The sequence below is a fragment of the Medicago sativa genome, chromosome 8 (assembly GCF_051527215.1).
Source record: "Medicago sativa cultivar Bolivia chromosome 8, Bolivia_mono, whole genome shotgun sequence".
Classification (NCBI taxonomy): Eukaryota; Viridiplantae; Streptophyta; class Magnoliopsida; order Fabales; family Fabaceae; genus Medicago; species Medicago sativa.
This window is the reverse complement of record NC_140756.1, coordinates 56,348,881-56,370,218: the sequence shown is the minus strand read 5'-3', so window position 1 is coordinate 56,370,218 and position 21,338 is coordinate 56,348,881. Positions and strand designations below refer to the sequence as shown.

General features: G+C 34.3%; 1 protein-coding gene across 6 annotated transcripts; it reads left to right on the top strand.

The window, feature by feature from the left end:
- The first annotated feature begins 8,580 nt into the window (after nt 1–8,580).
- LOC146899744 (GPN-loop GTPase QQT1) lies at nt 8,581–21,012 on the top strand. 6 transcript variants are annotated; one of them, XM_085733037.1, is made up of 15 exons: nt 11,652–11,793; nt 11,994–12,063; nt 14,347–14,440; nt 15,683–15,730; nt 15,922–16,039; nt 16,159–16,203; nt 16,315–16,394; nt 17,488–17,562; nt 17,692–17,795; nt 17,871–18,027; nt 18,130–18,217; nt 18,949–19,021; nt 19,103–19,234; nt 20,620–20,726; nt 20,802–21,012. In XM_085733037.1, exons 5-14 carry the CDS (start codon nt 15,948–15,950, stop codon nt 20,674–20,676), a joined length of 903 nt encoding a protein of 300 aa, XP_085589163.1. In that variant the 5' UTR covers nt 11,652–11,793; nt 11,994–12,063; nt 14,347–14,440; nt 15,683–15,730; nt 15,922–15,947; the 3' UTR covers nt 20,677–20,726; nt 20,802–21,012. The 6 variants fall into 6 exon arrangements, with proteins under 6 accessions (XP_085589166.1, XP_085589163.1, XP_085589165.1 ...); XM_085733039.1 differs by lacking the exon at nt 14,347–14,440 and having other exon boundaries at nt 15,928–16,039; XM_085733036.1 differs by lacking the exon at nt 14,347–14,440.
- The last annotated feature ends 326 nt before the right edge of the window (nt 21,013–21,338 follow it).

Genomic DNA, 21,338 nt, shown 5'->3' with positions numbered 1-21,338 from the left:
TTTTCCTTGAACAAGGATGGACCAGGCTCCTAAACCCCATAACCAAAATCAACGAAGAGTTGGTGCGTGAGTTCTATGCCAATGCCCTTTCTCAAAACCCCCCAAACCGATCCATTCACCTTTGAAACTTTTGTGAGGGGTAGGACAATCAAGTTTGATCGTAATGCCATAAACAAATTCCTAGGAGATCCTTTCGACCTAGATGTTGAGGCTGAGGATGGGATTGATGATTTCCATAAGAAACAAAACCTAGGTCACTTTCTCCTTGATAATATCCACGATGAGATAAAAAAATTCATAATGCTAGAGGGGGAAACCTATGACAAAAGTGATGCGGGTAGAGAAAACATTGCCCAATATAAACTGATGAAACCACCAGCCAAACTGATGTTTCGATTCATCCTCCATAATGTCAAGCCTAATAGTCATATGCTCGATTGTACCATTGATGTCTGCCCATTAATTTTTTTCATTCTCAAAGGCATCAAGGTAGATATCGCCCGAACTATTGCTTGGCAACTTAGAAAGGTTGTGCTTCAAGGCTATGGTGAGCCAAAAACTCGCCTATCTTTTCCTGGTTTGATCATGGGTTTGATCAAAGACACCCACATGAGGATGCCCTCTGATTATCATGAAATAATCAAAAACCCCATTGATGATGCCTTCATTACCCGTTACATCATGGGTCAATCTAAAAAGGGTAAGGGTAAGCAAGCTTCATCTTCTAGGGCACCTCCCTCACAATCCGAGCCTCAAGATGCACCTTTTCCATTCCCACCAGCAGCTGGTTTTGATTTTGCTAGCTATGTTCAATGGCAACATGAGAATAATGTGCTTAATTATAATATGATGTCAGCCATTCATCGGGAAAACATGTACTTTCAGCAATCTCAATACATTATGCAGCAGCAGCATGGATACCCTCCAGAGATCATGGACCAGTTCATGGCACCTCCAGCTTTTCAAGAGTATGTGAATTGGCCTGAGGACACGCCAAAACCCTATGGAGGGGGTAATTTCTTTGCAGGTCAGGAGGATGCAAACATGGAGGAGGATATTGGTGGTGTAGGTGATGGTGATGACCGTGATGATCCGGATAGAGTTCCGAGTGCTACTTCAACTCATGATGGCTCGGATGATGATATGCAGTCTTGAGGAGGAAGAAAAGATTTGAAAGCTCATCCTTTTTGAATGATATTTTATCAAGCTTTCAATCAATTCTTGTTGTCTTCCTTATTTTTATTCTGTTTTCTCTTTTGTTAGCTTTGAACAATATTTTGTTGGTTATTTTTATTTTAGCACATGTACTCGTACTTTGTTACTTATTCAGTACTTTGTTTAAGTATTTTGGATATTGATGTATGGTAACTTTTATTTCGTTTTAATTAGTATTATGATGTTCGTATTTATATTAGTATTGTTTAATTTTATTTTGTAGTAAAATAATGTGTTAGCATTTTTCAAGTACTTCATTTGGTTGTAATTTAAAAATTGTGGAAGTTTCTTGCGTATCACTCTTGCTTAATTTCAAATCTCAGATGATTGATAACAATTCATAGTTGTGATTAAAGCGCAAAGCCAAGGTACAAGTTTCCAGTTTTTCTAGGTTTTTACTTGAATATGGAACGAGTACTTTGTGCAAATTTCATTTCATTTAGTTTTTTGCAATAATTTATTTATTTTTGAACCACTTAGTTCTAGCCTAAAAGTGAGGAAACCTCAAGTGTTTGTACATATGCAAGGAGACCGGAATTCATTGTTTAACTCGATTTTGTTATTTTAAATCCAATAATTGTTTTAAATTGTGTGAAGGCATGGAAGTGATCAAGGCACATTTTTGTTTATGAGCGAAACTTACTTGACCACAAATAGCCTACCTTGTGAGAAGAGCGAGTACTTGCTAACCCAATTGAGCCAAATAAATTGGAGTCATCAATTATGAACTGTCAATTCATAAGCACAATGCTTGATGAAGTTGCCTTTAATTTTTTCAAAATTCAGTTCATCTTTGACGCACTTTAGGACTCTGATATGTTTTTAATTGTTGAACCCTAAAATTTCATTGTTATTTGTCCCTTTTGCCTTAGAGTAGAGGAACATTCAATTAGGGTATTTGTTGATTCAAGTTGGGGAGAGAAGGTAGATGTAAATCTTATGTCAAGTATAATGGTGTAATTTTATCTTTGATCAAGACAACATGTTGTTGTAAATACAAAAAGAAAAGAAAAACAATGTGTACATGAAAAGAAAAAGAAAAAGAGAAAAAGAAAGAAAAATCCAAAAAGAAAATAAGTTGTCAAGATCAAAGTTTTTCATGTTTAAGCACCAAGGGTTTGTAATGATTGGTAGATAAGATTGTGAATTTTAATGGTTGATACAAGGAATGTTCCTCTTTGATAGGTTTTTTGATTTCAATTGCCCCACATATGACATTTCTTTTGTAGCCAAGCCAAGTTATAACCCTCAAAGACCTTTTGATCCATGTTTTTGTGCCTTTTGAAACGATATTTGGATGGACACATAACTTGATTGGAATGTTAACTTGATTGCCGGATGTGTGTTCATAACCCTCATTCATTTGATTTCAATTGTTTATCTACTTTCATAGAAGTGTGTTAGGTGTGGTTCGTAAATAAATATATTATTGTTTTGAAATATTTGACATGAACTTTGTACTTAGGACTCATCTCATGTTAGTAGTAGAATTTTAGATTAGTTGGAAACTTAGACTTGCCCGCGCATTCACTTTTAAATCATTCATCTCAAGATGTTTTTTTAAGCCTGTTGTACTTGTGTCTTGTCATTTACTTGTTTAATTTTCAATCTTTTGTTTGAGGACAAACAAAGAGTTAAGTTGGGGAGAGTTTGATAAATGCCAAGAAGTGTTAAATTCATGATATATTTTAAGCACTTTTTGTTGCTTGCTTTGCAAGTAATTAAAGGAAAAGCCGAGAAATAAGCGTTAAATGCCTTATTACGCTTTACTTATCATTACTCTATCCTTTTGTGCAGAAATTAGCCTCAAGACAGAGCTTAAAGACCAAAACCATGAAAAAACACTATTTGGGCAGAAGCTGATCCAGGAGAGATGCAGCTCGCACTCAAACTCGCAACTGCGAGTAGCAGATGCGAGCAACTCGCAACTGCGAGCTCCCTTACTCGCAACTGCGAGTTAGGGCGGTTTGACCTCCTCATTTATGACGTGGCAGCTTATCGTTGGTCCAGAGAAGCAACTCGCATCTGCGAGTGATGTAACTCGCATCTGCGAGTTCAGGCAGGACAGAGGCTATAAAACACCCACTTGTTATTCCTTGAATTTATTATGTTGGGATTTTCTTAGATATTTTTAGGATCCTTTTCTCTTAGTTTTTCATAGCTTTTAGCTTGTAATTTTATAAAGAGAAATAGGGTAGATCATATAGAGTGAGAGTGGTTTTGGAAGTTGGATCTTTATTCCTTTGTTGAGACATCACAAGTGTAATGGTTCCTTCCTTTTCAATCCATCCTTGCAAGGCTTCCATGATGATGTGTAGCTAAATACCCTTTGTTGGGATGAGAGGTACTTGATCCTTGCTAAACATGTAATCTTTTGATCTTGCAATATATGGTTCTAGCAATTTATATTCAATATTGTTGTTATTCTTGTGTTAATGCTTTCAATGAGATTCAAGATGCTTTGGACACAAACTCTTGAATCTAGAGCTAGAGTAGCAATATATCTTAGGTTAACTTACTTGACATCTTTGTTAATCTTGTGATAATCACCATAATCAAGAGTTAAATGCTTTCGGATACTTAATCAGGCTGGACACGGTCGATTAGGTTATTTGATCGACTTTGTTATCGTTTAAGGGATTTGGACACGAATGTTTAAACGATACCTTAGAGTTAATTATATCACTTTGGACACGAAGGATAGTTTAGAATTGATTGTGATAATGTTGTTTACAAAGCTAGAATTCGTATGGATCATTAGGTTACGTGTGACGCTTGGTTAAGGAACTCTACTCCTAACAAGTTTCAATCCTTATTTATCTCAACTTTTACTTTTTGCAATTAGTTTAGCTAGTTACATTTCAATTCAAACAAACAAGTACTCTTAATACTTGGAATGATAATTGATGTTAAACTGTCCTTGATAACGCACTATTCCCTGTGGAGACGATACACAAATACTTATCTTGTTTGATGCTAAAAACGACTTTCATCACATATTTCAACGATCTCAAATGCATGCAATGTTCTAGACTCTTCTAGATGCATGTAACACACATACTAAACGTATCTAGAAAGTTTAGCATGTGCATTATCTTTAGTACTGGATACATTAAAATTTACAACATAAATTCATCGAATGAATATATTATACAACAATACACGTTCGTACAATATCAATACAACACATCTCGTCTAAAACATAGTTAATACATCCTTAAAATCCATAACATCATGCAGCGGGTACGACTCATGTCTTAACATAACATATTCATGACACGATCCTAAACCAGACGATTAGGGAAACCTAAGATCGTCATCGGCATAACATTTTTTCCTTGTTCTATTTCATATCTTGTACTTGACTAATAGCATCTCGTGCTCTTGATCATTAACATAGTCGTACATGAGTTCATTCATACATAATCATAATCATAGTCATCTTGGTTAGCGCTGAACAAACATTATTATCTGAGTTCATTTTACGGAAAGCCCCGGGGTGGAGTAGTCCCAAGTACAATCTCATACCTCCCTCAGTGTCGTGCGGGTCTACCTTGCGGAGCGTGCCTCGTTCCCATCATGAGAACCCCTTGTATCCCCCTGGTGTGGATAACAAGAGCCACGAACACCTACATCTTGATTACTCAGTGACATGCGGGCCTACCTTGCGCAGCGTGTCCCGTTCCCATCATGAGAACGCCTTGTATCCCCCTGACGTGGATAGCAAGAGACATGACACCTACATTATTCATTTTAGTCTTGGTCTTTATCATTCATGAAAGGTTAAACCTATTCATGCTTTCTTATTTACCTCGGATCCTTAATCGATCCGATTAGCGGTAAACTTCATACTTATGCCTTGGAGAGTTTAACTTATCAATCTACGACTTATCATGCCACTGAAATGGGAATAAAGCTGCCCATGAAATTGATCGTTGGGCTGCTCTTGAACCCGATAGACTCTGGACTAATAACTTCCCTAGGCCCATATTCACTCATATCCAAAATGATATGATATTGTAACCCTTTCTCGTCTTTTAATGATATTTCCTATTTCAAATATATATATATATATATATATATATATATATATATATATATATATATATATATAGAGGATGTATATTATGAGAATGATTATCTTATATGAGAATGGTGAGAATGATTATCAACCATTAGATTAAAAATAAATGGTTGAGATTAAAAAGTTATATATGTACCTCATCTTATTACATCAATTCTCATAAACTCATTTCCCTTCTCATCTTCTTCTCCCCACAATCATAGCTAAACGAAATTAAATTAATATTTCAATCTAATTAAATCATCTTCTTCTCCTGCACTCCATCGTTTCTATCTCCCTAGCTAGCCTTGGGTTAAATCCAGTTTGATGAATTTGGAATTTTTAATATTTTACAGATCTCAATTTGAACAAGTAAATTAATAAAAAAATCAAATAGACTCTTCCTTTGTGTTTCAAGTGAATTTTCAATTTTCTTCATTACAGCAAAAAGAAATCTTCATCGACATCAATTCATCCTCTTACTTGTTCAATTAATTTCTTTTTTTATTTAATTTGTGGGAATGGTTAGGAATTTGATTTTGATGGCAAAAACATGGGTATGGAGGACAAAGAACGAGAATGGAATCAACCGTTGGTGGAATGACCGTGAACAATGGTGGAAGGTGGAAACAACGAGCTTCACGTCGGGGATTGAAATGAGTGAAATTAGATTAGGAAATGACATGGTAATATTTCTCAAAAATTTCAATTTTATGGTAGTGGAATAGACATGCTCGAGATTGAAATGGAGATCCAAACATTCATACCCAAAGTAGATAAAAGGGAAAACTAACTTCAGTTTTGTAATTCTAATTATATTCAATGATGTAGAGAATTTGAAGTGCAATTGTAGAACACACAGAGAACAATTGATGATGGTGGGTTGGAGAAGATGGAGAGTGGAATTGGTTCATGATGATAGAATGTGATGAGACACATGTGAGACTTTTTAATCTCAACCATTTATTTTTGATCTAATGATTGATAATCATTCTCACCATTCTCATATAAGATAGTCATTCTCATAATAAACATCCTCTATATATATATATATATATATATAAAGCTTAGGTAGCAGCTAACTCCCTATTTTCTAGTAATAATAACCGATATAAAGCGTGGGTTAGTGCTTTAAGACTAACTTTTGGTGAGATGTACATGGTAGTAGTAGCTTGCAGCAAAATTTTAGGGATAAGCATGACTAAATCTACACTTCAAGAAGTGTTACTATTGTTTTTAGTCTTTTTCTTTTACCAAAAGATACTAATATCTGGCCCTATAAATTAGCACAGTAAAGTGTTGCATATATGTTGAAGGTTTCCTTATTTCTCTAACAAACTCCCACGTTTTCCATGGCTCACTTAAAATTGGATCAATATGGTCATACATTCTTATTTATCTAAAAGGATCAGAACTAGTAATATTTTAAATAAAACGAAAATAAATTTATATAATAATATCATATCATATATTATAATAATAGGCAATATAAGGAAAATAAATATACATAAACCCATGAAAATAGAGTTTATGAAAATTAGGGATGTTACAGAAGTCAAGATCAAAATCCTGACTGGACATGTCAAGTAGGATATTGTGCTATATTTTTACTAAATTAACTGAAAAATAATTAATTTAGTGAATTTCCAGGATCATCCTTATCCCTAATTTTCCATATTTCTACATCTCACCATGGTGTTTCACCATCTCATATCCATATTCAATGCATCTCTTACAATTCTGTAATATAATTTTGTTTAAACTCGATATCTGGTCTAAGGACCGACTAATTTGAGGGGGGTTCAATCCCCCTGTCCACTTGCAATGGTCTCCAAAATTGGAATTAAGAGCTAAAAACACACATGCAACATATTCATTTACAATTGGGGTGAGTGGAAGTTGCAAGTCCGACAATGGAAGGTGGAGACATGGATTCACTATTTGGATGAATGTATTGTTCAACCCTTCTACCCAAATTCAGTGGCGTAGCCAGGACCCTAGGCCAGGGGGTGCAAGCTATTTAATAGCTACAAGATATAATCAATTGAAGTTGTCAATCACCTTCAGTAAAAAAACAAGAAAAAAAAACTTCGCGAGTTTAACTCAATTAGTAAGAATATTGCATTATATATGTAGAGGTTGAAGTCTGAATTCCGAACATCTCACTTATTCACCTTACAAAAGTGAATTTCTATACACTTGACTACTTGAGAAAACAACAAACAAACTAATACACGAAATAAAATACTCTTAAGATTATAATTATAAACCTCTTGCACTTTTTTTTCTCTCCCTTTTAAAAGGGACATGCTAACTAATACTCTTAGGCACTAGTTAAGAAAACAAATAAAAGGAAATTTTGCATTGAAAAATTATACTTTTTACACTTTTATGAGTTTGGCTACACAAATTCTAAGATATTTTTACTATATGTGCTACCTTAATTAGTGTTCTAAGAACATTGGTTCACATTTTCCCTTTTTATAGAGAACTCAGGAGAAAGAAAAAAAAAATGAAGAAAAAGAACTAAAAATTTCAACTGAAAAATACAAAGAGCTAAAAAATTACACGACCTACAAGCTTGTGTCCACTCCACGTGAACCAAAAGTGAATGAATGAATATGACAAACAGTAACTATAGCAGCGTATGGCAGGCAGGCAAGGTGCAAGATCATTGCCAAGAGGATTTCAATATATTTTAAGGGGTTCAATTAGTACATTTTACTAGTATATTATAGTAAAAGTAAGAAAATCGAATAGCATCATGTGCAATTTTTCTAGTTTTAGGGGGTTCACCTGCACCCCCTCACTACAATGTAGGTTCGCCCCTGCCCAAATTGACCCAGTAGTAGAGGAGAATCAACCGGACAACAATCATGGTGATGATTCTGAATTTGATACAATAACAACCACATGAAAACAACATTTAACCTTCAATTGTAATGTTGGCTCCCGATAGGGACACTATCAACGTCCATTTAGAATCAGCTTAATCTACACTACGTTAATTTATAAACTTTCTTTTGAAAAATTCTAGATTCGGCCTAACCGAAACTACTCGTTAGTAGGACCCATAAATTATAGAGTCGTCTATAGTCTTTTTTAAATCATTTTTTAAGAAGTCATTATTACCTCTTTTTACTTAAGTCAACAAAAAATTACTCACTTTTTTTGTTCATCTCTTTCATTCGGTAAGAAAAAAACCTCCACACTCTCTAGAAACCTTTTTGCCCTCTCTCATCTGTTCCATTCGAAAACTCAGAATTATTCGTTCGCTTTAACACCCAGAAACCCTCCTTCATTGTCAATCTCTCCTTTTCAGGTAACGAACGACTCAATGATTCTCATATCAATTTCCTTTCGATTACCCCTTTACCATTTTCTTATTTATTTAATTCATCAATGTTTGTTAATCCTAAAATCTAGTTTTGAACTTGAATGAGCTTGTGGGTTGTGACTAATTTTTCTTAAAGATAAATAAAAACTTCAACTTTGATTTAACCTTTTTTGTGACTAAGCTATGCATTTGATTGAATTTGGTGTTTAATTTCATGTTAGAGAAGTGAAAGTGCTTATTATTTGGTTTGGATTTATTAATTGTTGATTGGTTCATTTTAGCACCGACATCTATAACATTTATAACCATTTGCAATTTTTAAAAGGGATAATAGTCACTTTAGTCCCTGAAATTGTAATGAGTGGTCAAAATAGTCCTTTAATGTATCAAAAGTTCAAAGTAGTCCCTAATTGTGCATTTTGTTAGTCAAATTAGTCCTTAACGTTAAAATATTTCATTAATATTGTCATATTAGTCCTCCAATATACTTACTTATTGTCATATTAGTCCTTATAAGTACATGTTTATTGTCATTTTAGTCCCTATATGAAAAGAGTTATTGTGAACATTGAGAGGTTATTTTAGTGTCAAGGACTATTTTGACTAACATAATGCACAATCAGGGACTATTTTGAAATTTTGATACAATGAAGGATTAAAATGACTAATCATTACATATTCAGGGACTAAAGTAACTATTATCCCATTTTTAAAATGAACCTTGTATGAAGAAAGTGTTTTTGAGACATGAAGTTACATTTACACTTTCATTCTCATAAATTGTCACTCGTGTTTATCGTGTTGGTGATTCTGATTATGGTTATGATGCATCTAAATTGTTGTTTCTAGAGTTTTTTGTTTTTATTCAATTATTAGTGATTAGTGAATGCATAGCACACACCTACGAGGAATGCAAATTGTACCATTTTGAAATACCTTCATTATTTGTATAGTGATAAACACCTCCCTTCATGTTATACAAATTCTGAATTCCACGGCATTCAACTTTACTATTATTTACTTAAAGATTCCTTTTAGGCTTAATGATGTGTTTCGTCCTTGTAATTAGGCGTCATTTAAAAATTGGTCCCTGTAATCGCTAATCCTGGCAAATTAGCCTTGCAATGTTTAATCATTTAAAATTTCGTCTCTTGCCCCACTTAATGACTGTCACGTCATCAAATTAGCAAAATGGCATGGAAATGGACAAAAATACCCTCATCATCTTTCTCCTTCGTTTGAACAAATGCATATGGTGCACTGTTCATCTTCATCAATTTTTTAGAAACAAACCATGAATCCAGAAATTGAGGAAGTTCAAGCTTCCCTTTCATAGCTGATTCATTCTTTTTCTTCTCTGAGAAATCACAAAAAAACCGATTGAACGACTACCAAAACAAACACCAAAGGCTACAAAGAAACAAAACCAAAATTAACAGAAGCCACCCCACAAAAACGCAGCACCAAAACCTCTACAATAGTTATTTTGGTATATGCAAAAAGAGAAGACCACACCTACGTGCTTGATCAACACAAAACCAGTTGGTCCCTAACACCCGAAAATGCATACACTCGAAAATGCATACACCTTCTCTGAGCACACCAGAAGCCACTGATTCTGCAGCGCTAACCACATTCAATCACCAACCGACTTCAACATGTTCTAGAAATCGTGATGCCCACACTTTTGAAAGAATGGATTCCTTGTCAAAAACTTTCAATAAATTCATATTTTACGTAAATGCCCGGATTCAATTTCTTTACTTTGTTTTGGTTTCACTAACGGCAACACCAGTAGACAAAATTTTTGAGATTACAACGCTAGCCCTATTGAAGATTGCGATTGTGATTGGGATGATTGAGGAATTGGATCGGGTGGATTAGGGATTGGGTTGGGAGGTGAAGGTTCTAAATTGGTTTGAGGATTGGGTTGTAGGGTTGCGAGAGAAGATGAATCCGCCATTGTTGAAGATGAATGAGTTTGGGGAAAGTGGAAATTTCTTGAAGAGGGTTAAGAAATTTGAAGAAGGAACAAGAAGAAAATAAGTGATGTGAAAGGGGTATGAGAAGAAGATGAAGATCCAGTAAGAAGAAGAGGGAATGAGAAGAAGATGAAGACAGGGGTAAAACTGTCATTTCACATGTGGGTTAGCCAATCAACAGCGCCACGTCATCAAATTAATGATGTGGCAGTCATTGAGTGGGGAGAGGGACGAAATTTTAAATGATTAAACTTTGAAAGGTAATTTGCCAGAATTAGCAATTACAGGGACCAATTTTTAAATGATGCCTAATTGCAAGGATGAAACACATCATTAAGCCTTCCTTTTATGCAATAAGACCTCTTTTGCATCCAACCTGCCAAAACAAATGATTTTAAATGATTTACAAATCAAACTTTTTTTGAAGAAACTAAACTAGCCCTACCAAAATTGACACGGGGAGAATCAAACTTGAGACTTTGAGAGAATCACACTCCAAGATCCCAAGACAACACCACCAGACCAACCTAAGTTAATTATTTAAAGATTTGGCACGTTGAGACATGTTTTTTCTCATAAAAAGTAGCCAGCAATAGAGTGGTATATAATAATCGACTGTGACATCAATTCTGTAGCACACCACTTTGTTAATAGAAATAAAAAAATAAAAAAATGGAATACGATAAAACCGAACGATACTACCTATATTCTCACACCTTACCATATCACTCCCCTCATTCTAGAAAAATACCAAGACCCACCCAACATTCTTTCTCTGTCTCTCCCGTAAACTAACTACTACTCCATTTGGGTGAAGATCCTCTCCATTTATTATCCTCTCCATTTCTACCATTTGGAAAGATAAAGACACATAAAAAAGTCAAAAGTAATTAATCATGGTGGGACCCACTTTATGGTAGGACCCACTACCTATTTTATGTGTCTATCTCTCTCCAAATTGCATACTTCCATTTATTTTCTAAATGGAGAGGATCTTCACCCACTCCATTTTCCCTCAAACCCACCTTTCCTCCATTCTTTATTTCTTCATCATATTATCACTCTCATCTTTCTTTTAGCCATTCCTCTAATTTTCTTCATCGATTGTGATGTGACTTCAAGTTTTAGAAAAATATTTGAGTGAGAAGTAAAAGTACCCACTCATGGAAAGTGTTCTCTTTGGTTGTGTTCTTGAGGTAACAAATTTATGATTCATGAAATATCTAGCTTAGATGAGTAGTGACACTAGTATAGAAAGTAAAAAATTATTGATTTTCATGAATCCCTTTCAACCCTAAGTCTAGCAAATTGGGGGTTTTGCCAAATTCTTTTATATATGGGTAGTGTGATCGTAAATAGGTATTAATAAGAGTTGAATGCATTGTATGATGGTCAGATGTGGTGAAAATTGCTCCAGTGATCGTTTCGGAAGGCATTGCTAAGAACGGAGTTGACTCGTCATAGTTGTATTATCTTTTTATGCTTAAGTGTTTGTTAAAATGGGAACACACCCTTTGAACACTTTTCTTGTCATTGATACTTATGTTTAAAGTCATCAATACTATTATGGTCTCTATTTGGAATTATCTATGACTTATTGAGCAAATGATTTGTAATTGAGATTTGATGGCATATACTATGGCATGAGTTTTGAGATGTTGAGAAATATGATTTTGATATATATGTTTTTAAAAGATTTTGATATTAATATGTAATTCATTTGGATTGGAATTGGATTTGGATTTACTAATGAATTATAAAGTAGTGGATTTAAGAATTGAAATTTGATTTCATGTATCTTGGCACTAGTTTTTCATACGTTGTAAAGCATGGTTTGAAATATGCGTTTTTGGAAAGATTTGATATAAATATATACGCGATTTGTATTTGAGTTTGGATTTACTTATGATTATAAGTAGTGGATTTTCGATTGAGTTTGATGATACATATTTTGACATAAGTTTCGTTATGTTGCGAAATATGGTTTTAGACATGTGTTTTAAAGGAATCGAAGTAGGATCAGTGGTGTCACTTTTTTGGTAGGCTTCCTTGATGAATGTCTCTATTGTTTATGTATACGTTGAGTCCAAGTATCTGCAGCTATTTGGAGTTTAGAAATGTCTCATTTTGAGTTGTACAAATATGTTAAAATGTCACTTTGAAATTCTGGTTGATGAGAATGATTTATGAACAGGATTTACATCTTGGTAATGTTGAAAATATAGGGGTTACTGTGTCGAAATTTCAGTAAACATGATTTTGAATCGTAAGTTAGCTTGAAAATTGTTTATTAATTCTTTGGTCATCAGGCTTGCCGAACTATGAGGTATTAGTTTGTGCGCCGGTCACGATTAGTGTCCTTGGGTCGTGACAAATTCAACGGGTTGTGGTGTTGCTAGGATAGTCTTTAGTTTATACTGAAATCATAACTTGAATCGAAATTTTTCATACACAAAATATTAAAAAATATTTTCATTTCATGTTAGAGAAGTGAAAGTGCTTATTATTTTGATTTGGATTTACAAATTGTTGATTGGTTCATTTTAGCACCGACATGTATAACATCATGTTTTGATAATCATTTGCAATTTCAAAATGAACCTTGTATGAAGAAAGTGTTTTTGAGACATATAGTTACATTTACACTTTCATTCTCATAAATTGTTAGTGTCGTGTTCATGATTCTGATTATGGTTATGATGAGTGCAGCTTCCCTCCTTTTAAAATGTCACCATTTACCCCTGTTCACTTCATGGATCGATGACATGTGGCAAAAATAAAACCCGAGATTAAAAGACTAACAAAATACATCTGTTCATTGAAAATGAAAACCTACGCGCTTCCTCTTCTTTTTCCGCAACAACATACCACGGTCCTTCCTCTTCTTCCTCTCATCGCTGCCCATCCCTCTCCCACTCACTGGCACCTCCACCTCGGCCACTCTCCGTCCATCCAGTGGCGGCGCTCTCCACCTTTGCACAACTCACCGTCAATCTTGTCATCACAAACTTCACCGTCAACGCTCCTTCGACCTACAAACCACCTATTTACTGCTCATCTGAATTAAAGTATAAGAAACTACAAATTAAGGATCGTTCTGAATCAAAGTCTGAAAAATTTCAAAAAGGGCCATTTAGGATCGTTCTGTTATTAACATTGAAATTACAAAATTAAAAACCAAGATACCAAGAAAGGAAGGTTCTGTTCTAAGAAGGTGGTGAGTGTCGCTGCTGCATGGACGGAAAAGGGCGGACCTGGCGGTGCCAGCTGGAGGAAGAGTGAGAGGCAGTGGCAACGATGATGGTGAGAGGAAGAAGAGGGAGCGCATACTGTTGTGTAAACGGGAGGAGAGGAAACGTGCGTGGGGTTTTCTTCATTAAACAAATTGTTTTTTTTAACCATTTAATCTCAGCCTTTGATTTTATTTTTGCCATGTGTCAACCATCTATGAAGTGAACAGGTGTAAATGGAGGGAAGCTGCACTCGGTTATGATGCATCTAAATTGTTTATAAAGTTTTCGTTTTTATTCAATTATTAGTGATTCATTCCACTGTATATTAGTGAATGCATAGCACACACATAGGAGGAATGCAAATTCTACCATTTTGAAATACCTTAATTATTTGTATAGTGTAAGCCAAGATACTAATAAATTATTTTATGAACTGTGTATAGACCATAATTTTGCTTGGGTGCTGATATATGTGTTCATTATTAATTTTGATGGTATTGATTATTCATTGTTCAGCTATTAACTCGCTGGTGTAATCTGGTATGCAATGATAAATGTGTATTCTTTCAAATATTGATCATATTTTCCGGGTTGTGGAATCAAACACATGGTAATCCATCTTTATGTTCTAATATCTTAATGAGCTGATATTGTTTAATAAGATTGAGTTTTGAATGAAAACACTTTATTTTTTAATCTAGTGTATACTTCTACTATTAGTAAGTAGAAAAAAAATCAGAATTATTTCATGTAGACTCGATTGTTTACCAATTCACATTCAGCTGATGTGAATGTGTTCATTAAACAGGATGTACATTGTATGCTTTAGCCATCTGTTTCTGCTGCATAATCTGTTTTTATGTTTCCTCTTATGCAGTGTTAAGAATTCAAGATCCTAACTTATTTTTAATTATTTCTGAACAAGTTTCTGATTTATTTTGTACTTCAGCGAATTGTTTGAGTTTGTATACTGATTGTATATACACTTAAACCATACTGCCTGTAAAGTACTTCAGCAAATCCTTTTGTGATTAAGCGTTGCATTTGATTTATTTTGGTGTTTCATTTCATGTTAGAGAAGTGAAAGTGCTTATTATTTGGTTTGGACTTTAAATTGTTGATTGGTTCATTTTAGCACAGATATGGATATCATGTTTTGATGTTTTGATAATCATTTGCAATTTTAAAAATGAAGTTTGACTGAAGAAGTGGTTATGTGTAAAATAAATAAAGTTTGTATGTTTGAAAACATCCAACCAAACACGGATGTAGTTTGTTTTAGCAGTGACAAGATGGTATATGCTTTGTTTTTAGTGTAATTGAGAACCAAGCAATGGATTTGTAACATCCTTCTTATTCAATAATCCTCCATACCACCATATACCAACAACAACGGTTCACACCCCTCATCATTGGAATTTTATGGGTTTTGTTTTCTGGGAATTTGAAGGTGGTGAATACTGATAAATATGTTTTTTTTTTTAATAAAACACAAATTACATTAAATACATTTTTCAGGTTTTTTTAATAATTTTTTATTAAAAATAGCTCAGTATCCTATGTGGCATGTCCAATCAATGTAGTCATTAAAAATAGCCAGTGTGGCATTGCCACATCATCTGCCATTTGCCCCATTTAACAGTTTGGACCAAAAGTGTGGATGGAATATTTTGTGGTGACCAAAAGTCGACGAAAAATTTTAGAGGTCGAAATGAAAAGTTGGGATATTTGTAGAGATAAAAAACATATTTAACCCGAAAGTTTCTCTAAATCATATTTTGCCCCCTTTTGTCTGTATCACCATGTTAATGCTGATTAATAACTCATTCTCTTTTATCTCTTCATCTCCAAGGTCACTTCGCTTGCTTTGTTTCGTTTCTGCTGAGTCCACCAACCGAAGGTTAGTGCCTCACTTTTCCTCTTCGTCTCAAAAACCCTAAAACGCCAAATTTTTGTCTTTCCTCAACATGAATTTCAATAAGTTTTTAGCAAGTTTTTGTGACGAAACCCTTTGTTTCCATTCGATTGATTCAATTTTCTGATACTTCACAATATAAAAGCAAGGTTTAATTTTTAATTTATTATTATTAGTACTAGATTTTAAGGAAGGAAGAAAAATGGTGTTTGGGCAAGTAGTAATTGGTCCTCCTGGCTCTGGCAAAACAACTTACTGTAATGGCATGTCTCAGTTTCTCAGTCTTATTGGAAGGTAAAGCTTCACAGTTCACACTTTACAATATATTATCTTTTTAATTAAATTTAGTGTTTTTCCAATTTCTACTAATTTAGGTATTTAATTTGCTAATGTTTTCTACTTTTCAAATGCAGGAAGGTTGCTGTTGTCAATTTGGATCCTGCTAATGATTCGTTACCGTATCCTTCCATTAACCTCTTTGAAATATTGTTGTTATTCTTAAAGGTCTCTCTCTCTTTTAGATGTATAGTTAAGTTAATTGATATGGTTAACCTTAATAATAAATATAGATATGAATGTGCTGTTAACATTGAGGATCTTGTGAAACTTAGCGATGTCATGATAGAACATTCTCTTGGTCCTAACGGAGGTAAGTCTATTCCTTTTTGGTTGTTTTAAGTATTTATTCATTTTAAAATATGTGCTTGTTTAATGTCATAACCAAGAGGAGGTCGGATTGAGAGTACATCAAATCAATAGAGGTAGAGGAAGAACTAGAAAAACTATTGGGTGGGGGGGATGGGGTGGGGTGGGGGGGTTGGGTTGGGTAGTTCATAGGGGATAAAGAGTTGGAGGTCCTGAGTTTAAACCCGGACGAAAGAGTAAATATTAATCTAACAACTAATTACTACCATTTACCATTAAAAAAAAACTATTTGAGAAATTATTAAGAAGGATCTAGAGATTAATGAGATGGACAGGGGTATGATATATGATAGAACATTATGATGCCGTTTGATCCATGTAGCCGATCCCACTTAGTGGGATAAGGCTTGGTTGTTGAATGTCATAACCAATAGTTCTGTGTGATTACACATTTGAAGTGTAGGCATGGGTGATGGTATATAGCATCGGCCTTTCAGATTGTAAGCGTGTTCAATGTCTCATTTGACACTTACAATGTAGTTATATTCAATCATATTTAATTTCTTAAATTATTACTTTTGTTGCGTCTATGTTTCAGTGTTAATGGTGTGGCTAGTGTCTGTATCTGTGTTAGTGTTTCAGAGGTGATGGACATCAGTTTCATAATTTAGAGCGTATCTGAGAAATATATGAAGTTACTCAATATGCAAATTAACTGTTATATTGAATGGGACAACACTACCTTAATACCTTTTATTAGAGCCCTGTTTTGATTAACAACTTAACTACGCGCTTATAGCATAAGCTTTTTTATTATAAATGTTTATGTATATGCTAATTCTATAACAATCGATAAAATATAGTCAAACTGTTCTCAAATAAGCTATAAACTATTTTTATAAGCTGTCATGGAGAACTTATGGGAATAAGCTAAAAACAGCTTATGAAACATGTCGTTAACTGCTTCCATAAGTTCTTCCAAAAATCTCACAAGTACTTATGCCAGATAAGCTCAAATAAACTAATCTAAACAGACCCTAGGTATTTGTGTCTTACTGTATTCGTATTCTGAAATTTCACTTGTGTTGTACAAGCAGGTCTTGTATACTGTATGGATTATCTAGAGAAAAATATTGACTGGTTGGAAGCAAAATTGAAACCTCTTCTGAAAGGTTATTACATAATTATACTTTATTTTGTTGATTTACAGCCTAAATTATCCTTAAATGCACTCACAAACTACTATTATTCCTATTCAGCTAAACTACTCTAGCGTTCTGACAATATTATTCACATTTCAGATCATTATCTACTCTTTGATTTTCCTGGCCAAGTGGAACTATTTTTTCTTCATTCAAATGCCAAGAATGTCATCATGAAACTCATAAAGAAATTAACTTTAAGGGTATAGTTCTGTCTTCAACTCTTCCTAGTGTCGAACCATTATTTCAAGAACTAATTTGTATTTTCATTTATGCAGTTAACGGCAGTGCATTTGGTTGATGCTCACCTTTGTAGTGACCCTGGGAAGTACATCAGTGCATTGCTTCTAACCTTATCCACAATGCTACATATGGAACTACCCCACATAAATGTCTTGTCAAAAATTGATTTAATTGAGAGCTACGGAAAGCTAGGTGCTGTAATTACTTTTGCAAGCTAGGGTTAAATGCATTTTTTTAAGCTGGTTATTATAGTTGACAAATTTGTATATTCATTTTACCATTTCATTGTTGCAGCCTTCAACCTTGATTTTTATACAGATGTGCAAGACTTGTCATATTTGCAACACAGTCTTGATAAAGATCCTCACTCTGCTAAGTACAGGTGTGCTTTGTTGTGTGGAAATTCTTTACTTACTGACGCTTCTAAGTGTAACAGTTTTTCTGAGTGTGACAGTAATGTAGTGTTTTGTACTCGTTAGAACTTTTTAACTGTTTCCTTTATTAAAATGTAGTTTCCTAAGTTTTATTTTCTTATTTGTCTTGTCTATGCTGAGGGGTAACCTTGGCGCAACTGGTAAAGTTGTTGTCATGTGACTGAAAGGTCACGGGTTCAAGTCCTGGAAACAGTCTCTTGTGTAAGACAGGGTAAGGCTGCGTACAATACACCAAATGGTGGGACCCCTTCCCAGACCCTGCATATGCGGGAGCTCTAGTGCACCGGGTTGCCCTTTGCCCTTTTATTTGTCTTGTCTATGCTGGCCATTTCATGCCATATTAAATTGTTGCTGTGAACAGCGTCATACTTGATGAGAGATACTAATGTAAAATATGGAATAGATATTAGATGACAATACTCCACGATTTGGTTAATATTTTATTCTCTCTTTCTCTCTATGCGGTGCTCCTTTTATATTAGCAGCTTATAATGAAATCAAATATATGCTGGAATCGAGTCATGTTTTAATTTTCCTCGTTTGCAAATGGTGGTTAAGTTTGGTTTAAATGGGTCAGATGAAAGTTATTTTTCTGTCATGTTATCTATATCATCCTTAAGATACACAGTTTTTTTTATTGAGCAAGTTGTTTTAGAAGAATTATGTTTTATATTTGCAGAAAGCTCACAAAGGAATTGTGTGATGTTGTTGAACACTACAGTCTTGTGAATTTTACAACATTAGATATTCAGGTACGCCAGATATGCCTAATTTTTTCTTTTGTTCGTATAAAATGTTCAGTAGAAATTCTAAGTTGGATTATCCTTTTACAGGACAAAGAGAGTGTAGGGAATTTAGTGAAGCTGATAGACAAAACCAATGGGTACATATTTGCCGGCATAGATGCAAGTGCAGTTGAGTTTAGCAAGATTGCTATGGGAGCTCCTGATTGGGATTATTATAGATATCCTTTTTTTCTTCTCATGCAACTATTCTGACAGTAAATAACATCATTTACTCAGCAATTGCATAATAGAATTACCATTCTGCACTTGTAATCTGAATAGGTTCTTTCTTTGAATGCTTATACTGTTTTTGAACTGTTTTTTTACCCCTCTAGTATCAAAAGTGATGATGGTATTGTATTATAAGCACAATAGTATCAAAAGTGATGATGGTATTGTATTATAAGCACAATAGTTGCCTCCTACACTGCTATGGACTCCAAACTCATCCTATTAGTTGGCGGAAATGACTGATTGTAACTCGAAGGGTTTATGTAAAAGCTCTTTAGAAAATATTCTTGTTGGCGGAACAATGATAAGTTGAGACCCTTAATTAGAGGAGAGTTAGGGGAAATGTATTGGCCAATAATAGTCTTCTAAGGGGTTAGTATGTGACTGTTCTAAACATGCTAACTACTTAACAGGCAGTAAGTTAGTAACTAATGTTATAGTTAGTTTACTGTAAGAATAAAAAGGGTCAAGGCTAAGGAGGAAAGGGTATAAGAAATATAATGAGAAAATTGTGAGACATGAACCTCTTAAACCATCCAGGAAGGCTTTTCATTCTTTGTATACCATAGGCCCAAAATGCAAGTTTATAGGAGGAGAGAAGGGGCGTGACTCGTGGTGAGAATAGTAGAAGGAATAAATGGGCCCAAGAAACAAAAGGACCAAGAGGGGCATGTCAGATCCTATAAAAGTGAAGCTTTGTATTGTATGTGGTTATGGCCTACACCTACATATACAAAAGGACCAAGAGGGTTCTTAGGCTTGACGAGCTACCATAGGTACTTCGCTCATGGTAATGATGATTACCAGACTCGTGAATCAGTTGTTAAAAGATGGCTTTGTATGGAATAAGGACATGCAAGTATCATTTGTGGATGGTGCATTTCTGCACTAAACGTATATTTTTCCTTGTAAACATGTCACAAGTATGTTTTTTTCCTAACTATTGTTTGAATGTCACTGAAGTCATTATTAGTCCTATTTGAAAGAAGTCATGGCTATGTGCAATTATTTAGTACTATTTACTGCCTAAGCATCTTTTCAATTTAACAAGGAGCTGTGACTAGTTCCGGTAGGCAGGTACATTTAGTCCTTATTTTTCTACTGAATGTTATAAGGCCACCCTTTGAGGATATATAGATATATAATAGTCCTTTGTGAATAACAATAAGATTTAAATTGCATTTTGGAGCTGTTTAGCTGATAATGCTATAGGTTTTAGTTAGTGTTCTGACTATCACAAGTTTCTCCACTGTGTTGCTTATTTTTTTTTTGGCCACTCTCCTGGACACTAAGTTTTTAGAAATGATGAGTTTCCCTTAACTCAGCAATCTACAGTTGCAGCAGTGCAAGAGAAATACATGAAGGATGATGAAAATATTGATGATGATTGATGTGGAATTGCTTATTATTTTTGGCAGCAGTATAAGGGAACGACCACTTGGTAATTTACTTCATTTCTTATCAAGTTGCTTTTGTGTTTTGTAACATTACTAATAGCATGTGATTCGCATTTCAGACATGGACTATCGTCGTGACAGCATCTGGTTTTCTCATCCTTACGGAACCAAAGAGTTTGAGAACATGGTGGAAGCAGCAGAGCTTTCAGTTGTTTCATGATATTATTAGTACCTAATTCTAGGCTCGTACAACAAAATGCGTACGAGGCTTGACTAACTTTGTATAGAATCCCTACCTCTTTTTAGTATTGAACGATATTTTTGTTGTTATTTGAAGTTTTGAATTTTTGCATATGGTGTAGTTTTCCATAAAAAATATGAAGTCGAAAAAAAAAAAAAAACCTCAACGTCAGGTATAAACTGAGAACAATCGTTTTTAATCAAATTATGAATTTGATTATCATGAATAGCAAAGGAATCCTTATCAGTAAAAATTATCCCTACATTTCAAATTTAATGGTAAACATGCATGTGAAGGAATCCTTATAGGAAGGACGATATCAACCTATATGAGACATTCTACATAAATATAGATGGGTATATATAACAATTAAGTAAACATTCCATCCAAAAAGTATTCTTGTTATGATGAAATT

Coding starts and splice junctions, on each gene's coding strand:
- LOC146899744 (XM_085733040.1), top strand. CDS start 15,948: ATGGTGTTTGGGCAAGTAGTAATTGGTCCTCCTGGCTCTGGCAAAACA. Junction 16,204..16,314: donor CCTGCTAATGATTCGTTACC/GTATCCTTCCAT, acceptor TAATAAATATAG/ATATGAATGTGCTGTTAACA. Junction 17,796..17,870: donor TAAAGAAATTAACTTTAAGG/GTATAGTTCTGT, acceptor TCATTTATGCAG/TTAACGGCAGTGCATTTGGT.